This window comes from Lepus europaeus, chromosome 5, assembly GCF_033115175.1.
Source record: "Lepus europaeus isolate LE1 chromosome 5, mLepTim1.pri, whole genome shotgun sequence".
In the NCBI taxonomy this organism is placed as follows: Eukaryota; Metazoa; Chordata; class Mammalia; order Lagomorpha; family Leporidae; genus Lepus; species Lepus europaeus.
Window position 1 is genome coordinate 17133340 of NC_084831.1, and position 16145 is coordinate 17149484.

The following is a 16145-nucleotide window of genomic DNA, read 5'->3' on the forward strand; positions in this document are numbered from 1 at the left end:
TGACACTGGCATCCCGTATGAGCGCTGGTTCGAGTCCCGGCTGCTCCACTTCCAATCCAGCTCCCTGCTAATGGCCTGGGAAGAGCAGCGGGAGATGGCCCAAGTGCTGCCACCACACGGGAAATCTGGATGGAGCTCCTGGCTTCGACCTGGACCACCTGGCCATTGCGGCCATTTGGGCAGTGAGCCAGCGACAGATCTGTCTCTGTGACTCTGCCTTTCAAATAAATAAATAGATTTTTCACAACAAAAACAAGAGCTCCCCCGAGGCGGCCTCACCGCACAGCTCCAGCCAGGCTTGGGTGCAGCCTCCAGTGACGCTGCAGGAAGACAGAGGCGGCCCCACCCGTGGCCACTTACACCTTGGCTTCATAGTCCTTCCAGGCCTTCTCCAGGTGTTTTCTGGAATCCTGTGGATGACACAAGAGCAAGCTGGCCCACGCATGCTTGGGCTCTGGAATCAACAGGACCCTCTGCTGCCGTCGGGGGGGACCCTCTCCCCTCTGCTGCTCACAGCCTGGCTCCACCCCGCCCCTGCTCCAAAACAGGGCTGAGCCCCTCCTCCCACCTGGCCTGCACCTCCCCCCAACTGCCAAGGTTTGCCGGGCCCTGGCCAGGGCAGCCGGGAGCCCCCCAGGCTCTGCCCCAAGTCCTCTTGCTGAGAAGACGAAGACGGCACGAGGGGGAGGAGGAGACGGTGAAGGTCGGACCTCCCCTAACTTTGTCCCGCCATTTCCTCCTGCCCGGTACAAGGTGGAAAGGTCGAGCAACATGCACAGGAAGGTTGAGACAACTCTCCAAGACCACACAGCGAGCCGGGAGACCTGGCGGGCCTCTTCCAGCTGTGAGCGTGCAGGTAGGAAGCCGTCTGTCCGGTCTGGGTGGTTCCCAGGAGAGGGAGCCAGGGCGGCTGCCCAGGGAGGTTTTCCCTTCACCTTCCGTGAGCTCCACTCTGTGTGCAGCCTGGGCCGCCAGGCACAGAGAACACAGCTCACGGGTGCAATGCGGGATCCCGGACTTCCCACACTGGCTCTTCTACGGCCCGGTTGTGCAAACCCTATCAGTTGACCTGACACCCTGAGCCTCCAGGTTGGAGGGGCGGGCCAGCGCTTACAGAACCTCCCTCTGCTCAAGCCAAGACGTGAAGGAGATACTTCACCCCAGGGGCCTGGCACACAGTAGGCCAGCCATCCCAGGCCAACCCCAGGGGCAGCTCCTCCAGCCCTTCCAACATCAGCAATATCGGGGCCAGGGTGGGGGTCGGCCCTCTTGCCACGGCAAGCCCTCACTCGGCCTCACCCTCGGCCCAGCCCCTCACTCCATCCCTCTGCCAATGCCCAAGCAGACTCACCTGCCGCCCGTCTCTCAGATGCCCCTTCATCAGGCTGTCCAGGGGGAAAGAGACAATGTTGTTCAGATTCTGAACCTGGAAAAAAGCAGAGAGCCCATCCCACAGCTCGGGTGACCGGGTGTCCAGCCCCAAGGGGCTCAGGGTACAGGAAACACCACAAGCACAGGGCACAGGTAGCTGTGGAAGGAGGAGATGGAGGGGCAGACGGGGAGCAGGGGCTGTCAGAGCCAGCGCCTCGCCTCGTCACCTCCTGTGCCAGCAGTGCCCCAGGGCCAGTCTCACCTCTGCTCTCTGCCAGGAGCCCCTGGTTTCTCCCTGTCTCACTGAGGTCGGCTCACAATGCACGCTGGGGTTTTGGTCTGGCTGGCTCCTGTCTCCCCTCCTCATGGAACAGAACTCCCTCTCCTGTGGGCAGCTCTTTCCCTGTGGTCAAGGCCAAAGCCAGCAGCACCCTTGGACCACTTGCTAAAATGCCATCTGGGGCACCTGCATCCCACATCAGACTGCCTGGGTTCAAGTTCCACATCGGCTTCCGATTCCACTTTGCTGTTCATGTACATTCTGGGAGACAGCAGTGATGGCTGAAGTGGTTAGGTACCCACTGCCCATGTGGGGAGACCCAGACTGAGTTCCTGGCTCCTGGCTGCAGCCTGGCATTTGGGGAATAAAGCAGTGGGTAGGAGATGTCTCTCTCTAACCAACCCCTGCTGTCTCCCTCCCTCTCTGTCTGCCTCACAAAAAACAAACAAACAAACAAACAAAAACCAAAAATAAAGATTTAAAATAATCCTGTTTTTAAAAATTAATCTTGGGGCTGACACTGTGGTGTAATAAGCGAAGCTTCCACCTGTGGTGCCAGCATCCCCTATGAGTCCCAGCTGCTCCTCTTCCAATCCAGCTCTCTGCTGTGGCCTCAGAAAGCAGAGGAAGATGGCCCAGCTTCTTGGGCCTATGCGCCTCTTTGGGAGACCTGGAAGAAGCTCCTGGCTCCTGGCTTTGGATCGACCCAGCCCAGGTCATTGCGGCCATTTGGGGAATGAACCAGTGGATGGAAGACCTCTTTCTCTCTCTGTCTCTCTCTGTCTCTGTCTCTCTCTATCTCTGTCTCTACCTCTCTCTTTGTAACTCTGCCTTTCAAAATAAATAAATATTTGTTTAATTAACCTCGTTAGAATTGAGTTTCTGTCATTTGGCAACCGACAGGCCTCAACACAGCTTTCAAGGTACAGCTCAGATCTCCCCTCCTCCAGGAAGCCTCTCCTGACCACACCTGCCCCCTGGTTGATGTCCCCTGTTGTGCACCATGATAGTGCAAAGCCTGGCCACTCGCTCGGCAAATCCTGGAATCCATGCCACGCTGCTGGAATTGCACGGTGTCCTCTCACAGCTCGGTTCTCACGTCCTCCGCAGAGACCCTGGCCCTCTGAGGCACAGCCCGACTCTCCTGTGTCGCCAGCCCCTGGCACAAAGCCCCCTGGCGAGGAGACAATTAGAGAATGCCAGCTCACCTGAGATGGGGAGAGAAGGCGTTGAAGATAAAGAGGACGCCAATTCCACTCAAGTCGCTGGGAAAGCACAGGGCGGTGTGGCTTAGGCCTGTGGGGATTGGCTCCAGGGATGGCATCCAGGGATGCCCCCATTTCTATATAATGGCGTGTCCAACCGCCGCACCTGCTCCCAGCCACCTTCAACACTCTCTGGTTACGTCAGTGCCTGAGGTGGCGCCGCCGCTGGGACAGAGGTTCTCAGGCTGCCCTGTTCAGGGACTGATCAGGGAGTCTGTGCCTGCCCGGTACAGACGCGATTGGTTTTGCCTATGTTGGATCCCCGGTTGGGTGAAAACGTGATGTGCAACCCGGCAGACACAGCGCCAGCTCCAGGACGGTGGCTGGCGGCCTCGGTGAGCACCTACCACGCACCGGCTGTGCAGCGAGTGATTATCCTGCTTAACTCTCCTTCCCTACCCCGTGAGGCGGGGATGCGATGGTCCCAGCGCCACAGATGACAGGCGCTCAGGCAGCAGACTGGCTGATGTGACCCGGGGAGCAGCACAGCAGGCAGTCCAAGGCCAGGTGTAACCACCAGGCGCGCTGTCCCCAGGAGGGGAAGCCGTGGGAGCCGGGCTGGGCTGGGAGCCCGGGTGGAGGGGAGAGGCTGTCCTGGGACAGCCTGGGCTGTCCTCCCGAGTCAGACAACCTGGGTTGCAGCCCAGCCGGAGGGCCTGGGCAAGCTGCTTAGCCACTTAATCTTCCAGCCTGCAAGGTGGGGACGACAGTAATGCCAGCCCATGGGGCTGTGCACCAGGATGCAACTGAGCCAACACACGGGAAGGACTGACAGCTGTGGCCACTCACAGACTGGCTGGTCTCCCGGGGGCCTCAGGCAGGGACTTGAAGGACCGGGGAGGAGGCCAGCACCCAGGTGGCCGCCAGGAAGGAAGCCGAGCCCACAGGGCCCATGGAGGTGAGGGCAGCTTCCAGGATTGGAGGAAGGAGCAGGTGCAATGGGAAAGCACAGCACAAGGAGGGTGTGTGCACCCCACCCCCCACCCCGCCAAAGCCCACCCTTGCATGGGGGCTCCTCGCTGCTCCTGGGCAGACAGGAAAAGGAACAGGAAGAGACAGATGAGCAAAAAGCCAGAGAGAGGGGCTGGCATTGTGGTACAGCAGGTGAAGCCACCGCCTATAAAGCTGACATCCCATATGGGTGCCGGTTCGAGATCCAGCTTGTCCACTTCCAATTCCAGCTCCCTATTAATGTACCTAGGAAAGCAGGGGAAGATGGCCCAAGTGCTTGGGACCCTGCACCTGTGTGGGAGACTCAGAAGGAGCCCCCGGTTCATTGCTTTCAAAACTGCCCCAGCTTCAGCCATAGTGGTGGTCTGGGGAGTGAACCGAGGATGGAAGATCTCTCTCTCCTTCTCTCTCTCTCTCTCCCTCTCACTAACCTTGCCTTTCAAATGAATAAATAAAATCTTTAAACAAACAAACAAAAACTGGAGAGAAAGGAGAATGTAAAAGGTGAGTGGGAGCTGGAAGAGGGTCTCTGGTCAGGGGCCAGTGGTCGGGGCAAACCGACCCTTTCATGGTCAAGTTCTTCAGACCCCTGGATTTACTGGCAGCCTGGGCTGAGGGTCGGCTGAGGAAGGAGCAGGGGCCTCACCAGGTTCTTGAAGAGCGCGGCCACCTCGCGGGTGAACACGGCCAAGTTCAGGAAGCCTGTGGACAGCTCGTGGCTGCTCTGGGACAGGTGGCTGTTGCCCAAGGCCTCCACGGCCTCCCGGTACTGCTCCTCGTTCTCCACGTGGCCTGCAGAGGCAGGAGGGAGCCTGGAGTTTGCCTGGGGCCGGGCTGGGCAGGGGGCTGCCGGGGCAGGCAGGGCACCGAGCGGCTCACTCACCAAGGCCAGAGCTGTGGATGGCCCGCACCGCCTTCTTTATTCTCTGCAGGATGGCCTGGTCTCCCTCCAGGATCTGGAAGCAAACATGGACACAGCGTCAGGGGGCAGAGCTGGGGGCAGGGCCCTTGCTACCAGAGCCCCGAGGCCGTGGTCTCACCCCCCCCCCCCACACACACACAATGCTTTGCTGTACCTGTGCCCCCAGCACACAGACTTCATGGAAGCTACGGACCAGTCTCCCTCCTCCAAAGAGTACATACTTCTCTCCTAATGCCAATGCAGGCCAAGGGAATGAGTGATCCAAAGGCCTGGGGCCTGGCGGTTTCTGCTGGGCTTCTTTTTTTTTATTTAAGATTTATTTCTGTTTATTATTTGAAAGTTACAGAGAAGGGCTGGCGCCGTCACCTGCAATGCTGGCATCATACATGGGCACCAGTTCATGTCCTGGCTGCTCCACTTCCAATCCAGCTCCCTGCTAATGCACCTTGGAAGGCAGCAGAAGATGGCACAAGTGCTTGGGCCCCTGCACCCTGCACCCACATTAGAGACTCAGAAGAAGCTCCTGGCTCCTGGCGTTGGTCTGGCCCAGCCTTGGCTGTTGCGGCCATTTGGGGAGTGAGCCAGCAGATAGGAGATCTCTCTCTCTCTCTCTCTCTCTCTCTCTCTGTAACCCAGCCCTTCAAATACATAATTCTTTTTCTTTTCTTTTTTTTTTTAAAGAAAGTTGCAGAAGTAGACACAGAGCGCTCCTGCGTCCATCCATAAGATGTGGGGTAACGCCCACCGCCCAGGGCACGAGCAGGAGTGCCGGTAGGAGATGGTGCACAGAAAGCACTGAACTCGGGGCTGGGCACGGGGCGTCCTCAGTGAACAGGACCTACGCCCATTACCATCAGACCTAGGAAGGCACCATCACTTGCTGGGTACTTTTCCAACATGGACTGCAAACTACACATTTCCCTCCCTGGGTACGAACTGGAGATACGTTCACTATTGGGACCAGTGAAGGCTCATCCCAGGGGGGGATGAGCAAGCCGAGGAGTTGGGCAGCTCCGAAGGCGCTGTGTCTGTTGGGCTGAAGACCTGAGATGCTTCCTGCCGGGTGAGAGTGTGCACAGTGTTATGATTCCAAAGACCCACATGGGAAATGCATTTGCCAAATCTTTTAGTCCCACACTGAAACCTAGAAAGCTACAAGGGGATTAACTTAAGGAGCTACAAGGGTCTTCAAAAGCTTGTGGAGGCACTGGTGTTGTGACACAATGGGTTAATTAGCCACTTGTGACACTGGAATCCCCTATCGGAGTGCTGGTTCAAGCCTCAGCTGCTCCACTTCTGCTCCGGCTTCTTGATAATGTGCCTAAGAAAGCAGCAGCAGAGGCCCCACGTGCTTGGGTCCCTGCCACCCACATGGGACCCCCAGAGGGAGCTCCTGACTCCTGGCATCAGCCTGGTCCTGGTTGTTGCAGCCATTTGGGGAACGAAGCAGCAGACGGAAGATCTCTGTCTCTATTTCTCCCCATCTCTCTGTCACTCTCTCTTTCCAATAAATAAATGAATCTTTTGTAAAAAGTTAATAGAAAATGTGCATCATAAAAAAATTTATGCATGGATTCCAAAAATTCTTTTAAAAGATTTATTTATTTATTTGAAAGGCAGACTTACAGAGAGAGAAGGAGAGACAGAGAGAGAGCTTCCATCCACTGGTTCACTCCTCCAATGGCCACAACAGCCAGGGCTGTGCCAGGCCAAAATCAGAAGCCAGGAGCTTCTTCCAGGTCTCCCACATGGGTGCAGGGGCCCAAGCACTTGGGCCACCTTCCACTGCTTTCCTAGGGGCATTAGCAGGGAGCTGGATTGGAAGTGGAACAGCCGGGACTTGAATCTGTGCCCACATGGGATGCCAGCACCACAGGCCGGGACTCTAATCTACTGAACCACAGCACTGGCCCCTTTTCATACACTTTCTAAAGTGCAGTATGAGTTCAAGGTCAAGGATAGTACAGGCTAAAGATAGGGACAGCTTCCAAAGAGGTCCAGAAACCTCCCTAGAGGGCATGCCCGTGTGCCTAACATACAGAAGGTGCTCAATAAATGTCTACTGACATGAACAATGGTTTGCAAAGTGCGTCTGTTGACAGCAGGGAAGGCTGGATGTACGAGTGTATGGGGACTCGATACTTTCCACTCAACATTGCTTGAATCTAAAGCCACTCTTAAAATACAGAGTTTATTTTTTAAAAATAAATAAAAAGAAATGGTAGGGTACCCTCTTGTACCCCCTCCTCTGACTAGGATGAACATGTGACGTCTGGAGCTCAGGAAGCCTTCCTGGTCCATGAGACAGTAGCCGTCTGTTGTGGAGGGGGTGGAGCCAACAACAGAATATTTACCCGTGGGGACTGGGAACCACCAGCCTGCTTACCTATGGCTTCCTTCATAGATGAGAAACAGACGTCTGTCTCACTTGAGCTCCTGCTACGCCAGCTATTTTATTACTTGATGCTGAACCTCACTTAACTGGGACAGGCGATCAAGTCTCCCTACTTTAACCCACTTCCTGTTCCTTGTGCCCTTGTTGGTCACATATCAGGAAATGGCTTCCCAGTCACCTTCCCGGCCCCACTGCTCTCCACAAGCAACGTGCATACGGTGATTCACTCATTCATCCAGTTATCCAGCTAGTTATGGGATGCCTGCTCTGTGCTCACATCCCGTGTAGACGAGGCACGACCTCAGGCAGGCACTGGGCTGGGCAGTAAGATGTGACCTGGGGTGCCCACGCTCCACCCCGGAGCGCCTGGGTCTGAGCCCCAGCTCTGCTCCTGGTTCCAGCTTCCTGCTGATGTGCCCCCGGGAGGAGCAGGTGATGGCTCCTGGCTTAGGTCTGGCCCCATCCCAGCTGTTGCAGTCATTTGGGGGAATGAACCAGCAGATGGGGCCTCTCTGTCTGCCTTTAATTAGGGAAGGAGAGAGAGAGAGAGAGAGAGGGAGGGAGAGGGAGGGAGAGGCACAACCTCAGCTCTCAGGGACATCGTGGATCATTGCCTAAGCGAGAGCCAGGAGCCAGGTGAACAGTGCAGTGTGACGCTGGGGCAGGTGGATGTGAGCCCAGGGGGAGCAGAGAGAAACAGGGATGCTTCCTCTGAGCTGTGATATTGACTCTGACCGTGGGACAGACAGGAAGGGGGGCGCGGGGTACAGACGGAGGACTGCCAGTGACGGGGAGGCTCACCCCAGGAAGAAGGGGCAAGGACGGGAGCACAGTTCTCACTTTCATTCATTCATTCAACAAGCATTCCTTAGTGCCTGCCTCAGCCAGGCCCAGTGCCAGACGTAGAGGACACAAAGACTCACAGGGCCCTGAACAAGCAAGTGGGTAGGAGGCATGGAAGGGGGCCAATCCTGACCGCCCCTCCTCAAGACCAGACCTGGGGGGGTGAGTGCCGGCGACACCCATCCTCTGGGCTCCAGAGGTTCAAGCTGAAGAAACAGAGTGTGAATGGGGAAGCTCTGCCCGCGGCCTGGCAGAGGGCAGGGACCCCGGGCAGCGTGGACGGCTTCGCAGCTTCCTGTAGTGAGACAGATTCCAGCCCCAGCTCCGCCCAAGCCATCTCCCCAGGGGCCCCGAGCCCAGCGGGTTCTTCCCCTCTTCTTTAAAAGAATGAAAAGCAAAATGATAAATGTCTTGGGGGGCAGCGCGGAGTTCCATTCTCTTAACTCGCAGAGCTGCTGCGTGGCTCACGCGTGATCGGACGGGGCAGCTTGCTGGGCTGTTTCCTGCCTCCGTGTGCACAGCTCAGCGCTCATTCCCCGTGCCTGAGACTGGTTAGGCTGTGGGGTGGGGGGAATCAGCCTTGGACCGGATGGGCCATTTCATCCCTGTGGTCAGCAATTCTCAGGGCAGGGTCCTGAAGAAACCAGGGCACAGGCTTCACTTGGGAACTGGCCGAAATGCAGATTCCCAGGCACGGCCAGCAAGCTCGGGGGAGGGAGCCACACCTGTGCCTCAATAAGCCCTAGAGGGGCAGTGTGGGCACCCCCAGGCTACTCTCCTTCTTCAGAGGCGCAGCACGACGCCACCGCTGAGTAGCAGGCACTTCTAGAAGGGCATGGAAAAACAAGCTTATCTTTGTCTACTTGATTGAGGGGTGCAGAGCCGTTCCCATGTGCTGGATCACTCCCCAGATGCCTGCGAGACGCAGGGAGGGGGCCCAAACTGGGAGTCAGGGGCTCAGTCCAGGTCTCCCATGTGGGTGCCAGGGACCCAACCAGTGAGCCCTTACCTGCTGCCTCCCAGGGCAGGCGACAGCAGGAAGCTGGGATGCAGACTGGAAACCAGGCACTTGAACTTGGGACTCGAGCAGCTCGGCCATTAGGCCAAACGCCTGCACAAACTTACCTCTGAATGCCATTTTTCCATGAACTTAACAAAATTCATGTTTGAAAAGTAGAGACAGAGACAGAGACAGACAGACAGAGACCTTCAGCTGGTGGTTCATTCCCTAAATGCTAGCAACAGCCAGGGCTGAGCCAGGCTGAAACCAGGAGCTGGGAACTCCATCCAGGTCTCCCCCAGGAGTAGCAGGGATCCACCCACTTGAGCCATCACCTGCTGCCTCCCAGGGTGTGCGTTAGCAGGAAGCCGGAACTGGGAGCAGAGCCAAGGCTCAAACCCATAGCCCAGCCGACGTGGGATGCGGGCATCCCAAGGGGCGCCCTGACCACTGTGCCAGGCAGCCGCCGGTGAACCCTGTGAGGTCCCCGCGTTGAAGGCTGGGTTGGAATTCCTGCTCCGTCAGGCACTTGTGTGGGCTGCATGACCTCAGCTTCCCCGTTCATGGGATGGGAGCTTGCCGGGGAGATTGGGACACTCACCTGGCTGGAGTGCTGAGAACACTGCCTCCGATCTGAGAGCTCAAAGTGTCATTTCTTTCAAAACTAAGCACCATTTGGTTCCCTTCAACTCATCAAACACCTCCCCCTCTTCCCAGCTCCCTAATGGTCCTTCTCGGCAGGATGCTAGGACCACAGGTGCAGAGGGGCAACAGCAATCACACAGCACACGTCCCGCGAGCACCTGCCCGGTGCCCGGCTTGTCACTTGCCCCTCTCTCAGATGCCCTTGGAGGCAGGCATCGCCCTTCTGAGTTCATGGATGAAGCTGCAGGGGAGGGACACTCCAGGGAAGACAGGCAGGGGCAGGACAGAGTTACCATCTAAACCAAGTTCAGGGCCAGCGTCCTTCCACAACACCCAGCTGACGGCCCAGGTTGGGGCCCAGGGCTTCTCTGACCCTGGGATTGGGTCTACCTCTGAGTCTGAATCCTGACTCTGCCCCTTCCACGGTACCTCTCACTCCTCCTGCAAACACAGGGCAGGCCAGGACAGAGGCTCGGGTGCTGCCCAACAGCACGGCATGGCCCCGATGCAAATACGCTGGCGGCTGCTCTGCCGAAAGGAAAATGAATTCACCCAGGTTGGCCCTGGACAGCGTCCCCAGGTCTTGGACATTTCTTGGAAGCAGTTAAGTGACCCTGCATGTGCAGGGAGTAAGCTCCCCGTCATTTGGGGCATTCAATGACCTCGGGTGCTGGAGAGGGATTAAGGCACCACCTTCTGAACTGGAACTGATGGTCATTTAGATTTTTCAAAGCTAAGAGCTAACAGCCCCTTGCAAGAGCTTAGGGGGACAGCGGCAAAGCCGGGCGACAAACAGGCTCTCGGGGATGGGTCTGTCCTCTGGGCAGTGCATTCCGGCTGCCCTACTCAAGGCCCAAATTCCAGCTGTCTGCCCTGCCCGTTGTGCCCCCGGCCCCAGTACACACCCACACACACCCACAGGCACACACGCACACCCACCCACCACCAGGGCTCTCTGGTTCGTGTTCTCTGCAGGAAAAGACCACAGATGGCAGCACTAGGCCAGCCCAGATGCCCTGCCTGGGAGAGCCTTCTGCATGGCCCCTCCTGGGTCAGGATCCATCAATGGGACCCATTCTTCATTCCTGTGGTTTCTCAGAGTCAGCTGCGGTTACCATGGCAACTCAGCCAAGGGGACAGAGCTAAGGCCTGAGGAGCTGCCGATTACATTTCACTGTTAGACATTCACTCCTTTGGACTTTCTAACACGGGGCATAGCACCACTTTTGTGTGCTCTCACGACCATGGCAGCCATCAGTAGTCAATCACAGTATGTTCCCTCTGACTCTGGGTTTGGTTCATCAGGAAGCCTCTCCACCAATGCAACCGGCGATGACTCAGGAGACGCGCAGCCTCTTCTACCTTTGCTTTGCACCATGATGTCGGCCCTTGACAGAACACAGCACAGGACACCGGAGAGAACCTCCCATCACTTCCTCATTCTGCAGACTTTGACAGACGGCAAAACACAGGCTCAGACGAGTTTCTTGCCCCAGGTCTCACCGGAAATGCACACGAAGGAAGGAAAGGACGCAAACCCAGATGAGCTCAGGGCTTCGCAGAAGGCAAGGAGCCCCGGCACCCAGCGTCAAAGACCACGGCAGCCTCGGGGCAGCCCTTGCTTTCCTTCACACCTGGCTGACGAAAGGTGAGGCTCAGGGGCGGGAGAGTCACACAGCCGGGGGTGAACCTGCGACCCAGACAGCCAGACTCTCACTCCCGCGTTCACTTCCGCCCGGCGAGAGCAGACCCTGGCGGCTCCCGGAGTTACTCCCGGGGGGGGGGGGGTGTCTCTGAAGCCACACTTAGCACGAGCACTGAGCACCAACGCAAAGTGTCTCACCGTGCTCCAAAGGTGACACGCAGCTCTTCAAAACATTCTTGAATTCACGGTAGCGTCTTTTAAAATTATTTATTTGAAAGCCAGAAAGAGAGAGATTCCCCATCATCTGGTTCTCTCCCTAAATAACTACAATAGCCAGGACTGAGCTAGGCAGAGCCTGGGACTCAATCTTGGTCTTCTATGTCAGCGGCATGGACCCCGAGGACTTGAGCACATGCGGCAGCAGCTGGAATCTGGAGCGCTGGGACCCGAACCTGGGCACTCGGCTATGAAATCCAAGTGTCCCAGGCAGCATCTCAGGCATGGTTTGCCCTTCCAGTCTCTCTCAATCAATCAGTGCTGACAGAACAACTGCTGGGGGAAGATCAACGAAACTTCGACGTTCCCAAGGAGCTCCGTGAGGTCGCTGGATCCTGACTGCTCTGATCTTTGATCTCCACCGAGCAGATTACGTGATATGGACTACACAGCAATCGTGATCCCTAAAATCTGATATTTGAATGAGTAAACCGAGTTACCCGTGAAACATTTAATTAAACGACAAAGTTCAAAAAAACAGGGCTCCTCATTTCTGGGCTTGACTGCCAACTTACAGAAAGTGCAGAAGATGGAGAAACTTGTTCAGCCACACCTGGGGACACCACAGTGCACAGTCAGACCTGTGCCACCTGACTCCCTTCACAAGAGAACTGCAAACCAATAATAATAAATTGGCATGGAGGGGGAATCTTAAGAAACAAGACCTAGGGGGCCGGCACTGTGGCGTAGCGGGTAAAGCTGCTGCCTGCAGTGCTGGCATCCCATATGGGTGCTGGTTCTAGTCCCGGCTGCTCCACTTCCGATCCAGCTCTCTGCTACGGCCTGGGAAAGTAGTAGAAAATTGCCTATGTGGGAAGACCTGGAGGAAGCTCCTGGCTCCTGGCTTTGGATTGGCGCAGCTCCAGATATTGTGGCCAATTGGGGAGTGAACCAGCGGATGGAAGACTCTCTCTCTCTCTCTTTGCCTCTCCTTCTCTCTCTGTATGACTTTGATTTTTAAATCAATCAATCAATCTTTAAAAAAAAAAAAAAGACCTAGTGACAAAGGATAATGCATGGATTTTTCTTGAGTTCTGATTTTTACAAAATAACCGTAGGAGAAGTCACGACAATTAAGACACAAATGGAAATTTGAAAACTGGCTGACTGACAAGTTAGCAGGGGTGGGGAACGTCTGGCCCACAGGCCGCGTAAGGTCCATGAGATCACTGGGTCCATCCCTGCCAAGGCTACCGCAGGCGGAACTCAAGATTCCTAGATCTATAGCAGACGGATTTTTAAGTTGATCGTTCTGAATGGGCCGCAAATGACGTCCTAAGAATCCAAGTGGCCCTCGGCAGAAGAAGAGGTTCCCCAGCCCCAGTTCAGGGGGGGAGCACTGTTAACGTGTGGGGTGCAGAATGGCGCTGTAGTGCGTGAACAAAGCAAGGAGCCCTCCCTGAGCAGGGCTGTCCACTGAACCACTTAGAGATGAGATGACGTCATCAGGATCCGCTTCAAAACGAGAGTTGGGGAAGCGGGCAGGGGTGCAGACGGGGCTCACCATCCTGCTCCCTACACTCTGCACGGCAAGGAGACGGGGGGGCTGCCAGATGGAAAGACGAGCTTGCCAAAAATGACTGGTGCCTGCCGGAACTGGGGAATTATAGTTTTACCTGTGTCGGAAAAGTTCTGCAACACAAATTAATAAAAGGAGACAAAGACGCTTATCCTCAGGGCAGCTGGGAACGTGTGCACTCGGCTTCCTGGAACTGTCCTTGTCACCTTCGTACCGCACACTGATCTGGCCCCTTTCCCCTGAATGAGTGGACACAGCTTTCACCAAGGACAAGGGAGTGAGCGAGAGATCGGAGTCTGGAGGAGCTGGCCTGGCATCAAGGGCAAGAAGCAGGCGGGAGGGTTGCCCGGGGGAGGCAGGAGGGGGCCGGGGCAGCATCCGCCCACTCAGCCTGCCACCAAATGGCAAGCCCCAACTGCAGAGGACACGAAACAGGAAGAGTGCGGTGCGGTGAGCAGACCGATTCTGTTCTGGCCTAACGTCTTACTGCACAGTGACCCCAGCAGGTCCCCAGCTTCTCTGCACTCCCTATTAGAAGGGGAGGACAGTGCTGCTGCGGCCAGTGCCACTGAGAACAGAATCACGCAGGGGCGGGCCTTAGGCGCAGTGGTTGAGACATCTGCCTCCCACGTCAGCATGTCTGCTTTGGGTCCTGGCTCCTACACTTCTGATCCGGCTTCCCGCTGGGCGCACCTGGGAGGCAACAAGTGATGGCTCAAGTGCTTGGGCCGCTGCCGCCCACACAGCAGACTGGACTGAGTTCCACATTCCTGACTTGGGCCTGGCCCACCCAGCCCTGGCTATTGCAGGCATCTGAGGAGTGAACCTGTGGACAGAAGATCTTTCTCCCTCTACCTTTCAAATAAAGAGAATAAATTAGGGGGGGAAAAAAAGACTGGGAATATTTGTCACGCGTGCAAAAGTGAGCTGTGCTGTTTGTGTCACGCTGTAACTGTGTTTTCCCAGCCACCCACCCTGCCACCAGACCCAGAGGAAGGCAGGGAGCTCCCACGGGGCCTTCCTGGTTGGCCAACAAGGAGGGCAGCAAAGGGTGGGACGTGGAAATGTCTGCTAGCATCCTACCTGGGGGCGATCCCAAAGGCCATCCACTGGGGAGCCTCAAGTATGCAGACCTGCCCCTCTCCATCCTAGTGGGGCACAGGAAGGGGACAGGATAAAGTCTCCAACAAGGTCTCTGGCACACAGGAGGAGCTTGCCACACTCGCTGAGTGCCTGGTTGTCTGCTGGGCCCCGTGCAGGCCTGGCCCACGCCCTCCAGGGGCTCACAGCCCAGTCGGGGAGTCAATAGGGAGGAGGAGGTGCCTGCTGAGGGCGGAGGAAGCCTCGGCACCCCGGGACAGGAGGGCAGCTTAGAGGAGCACGAGGAGCACCCTCCCCATTCTGGGATGAAGGGATTTTCTTCATCAGTCTTGAAAACAAGGAGACGGGGCAGGCAGTGGCCTAGTGGTGGAGACACCCACACCCCACATTGGAAAGTCCCTGGGTTCAGTTCCTGGCTCTGCTTCCAATTCCAGCTCCCACCAATGCAGATCCCGGGAGGCAGCAGTCATGGCTCTCAGCTGGCTGGGTCCCAGTCACCCACGTGGGAGGCCTGGACTGAGTTCCTGGTGCCTGGCTCCAGCCCTGGCCGTTGTGTGCGTCTGGGGAATGAACGAGAGAAAAGACGCTCCCCTGTCTGTCTGCCTCTTTCTGTTTCTCTCAAATAAAAACAAACAAATGCAGAGACATGGGCTGGGCAGAGAGAGGCGTCCCTGCCAAGTCCCAGGGCAGGAGCCTGAGCACGCATGGGGAACAGCCCTGAGTTTGGCAGGGCCAGCAGGTAAGTGGCCAGCAGCGAGGAGCAGGGCCCCAGACAACCAGCCGAGGGAGCGCGCCAACCACACGGAGAGCGAGGGCGGCCGGCCGCATCCACGGCGCTCCCACGCGCCAGGCTTTATCCTAGCACTGACGCACTCTGTGCTATTTCACGGGGCCCTTTCAAAGCCCAGGACAATCTGCAGAGGAGGAAACTGAGATGGAGGGAAGACATGGCCCAGGTCCCCACGAACGCAGGGGACCCGACTCTGTCCCAGGCGGCTGGGCTCCAGAGGCCATGCTTTGACCCCAAAAGCCACGTTCTAGTGCCCTTCAAGAGGTTTAGTTTACTTATTTAGCTGAGAGGGAGACAGCGAGCGAGGGGCGGAAGGGATCTTCTGTCCACGGGTTCACTACTCACACGGCAGACGCCAGGAGCTAGGAACTCCCGGAAGCAGAGCAGCCGGGACTGGAACTGACGCTCCCTACGGGATGCCACCATCAGGTGTCGGCTGAGCCCACTGCGCCACGGCGCTGGCCTCCATGCTCTGCTTTTTACCCTCTAAGTGATAAGACAGTTCACCAGAGGTGAACTGCTGGTGGGGATGGAAATCTGTACAGTGCTATGGAGGGCAGCACGGGGGCTGGTGCTGTGGCACAGCTGGTTGAACCGCGCGCCTGCAGTGCCAGCATCCCACAGGGGCACTCCTTCAAGTCCCGGCTGGTCCACTTCCAATCCAGCTCTCTGCTAATGTGTCTGGGATAGCAGTGGAAGATGGCCGAGGTGCTTGAGGCCCTGCCACCCACGTGGGAGACCTGAATGAAGTTCTGGGTTCCTGGCTTCAGTCTGGACCAACCGTGGCTGTTGTGGATATCTGAGGACTAAACCAGTGGATCAAAGTTCTCTTTCTCTCCCTATCTCTCCCTCTCTGTGTGTCACTCTGCTTTTCAAATAAATAATTTTTAAAACTTGAGGGGAAACTGGTTGTGGTAAATTATTGTGATGAACATATGATACTTATCTGGGATGTTAATAATAGAGGAAACTGGGTGTGTGGTAAATGGGCACTCTGAACTATGTCACAATTTTGCATCCCACATGGGTGCCAGTTTGAGTCCTGACTGCTCCACTTCCGATCCAGCTCCCTGCTAATGGCCTGGGAAAAGCAGCAGAAGGAAGATGGCCAAGTGCTTGGGCCCCTACACCCACAAGGGAGA

At 56.6% G+C, this 16145-nt stretch overlaps 1 protein-coding gene across 2 annotated transcripts in view; it reads right to left on the reverse strand.

Annotated features, from left to right (window-relative positions):
* Positions 1 to 16145, reverse strand: part of ASAP3 (ArfGAP with SH3 domain, ankyrin repeat and PH domain 3) — a 48563-nt gene that overhangs the window by 19198 nt on the left and 13220 nt on the right. For both annotated transcript variants that reach the window (XM_062190617.1, XM_062190616.1), the window contains exons 2-5: positions 4751 to 4823; positions 4514 to 4659; positions 1352 to 1426; positions 361 to 410 (exon numbers count right to left, since the gene is read on the reverse strand). In XM_062190617.1, coding sequence (XP_062046601.1) covers positions 361 to 410; positions 1352 to 1426; positions 4514 to 4659; positions 4751 to 4823 — 344 coding nt within the window. The remainder of the gene's footprint in view (positions 1 to 360; positions 411 to 1351; positions 1427 to 4513; positions 4660 to 4750; positions 4824 to 16145) is intronic.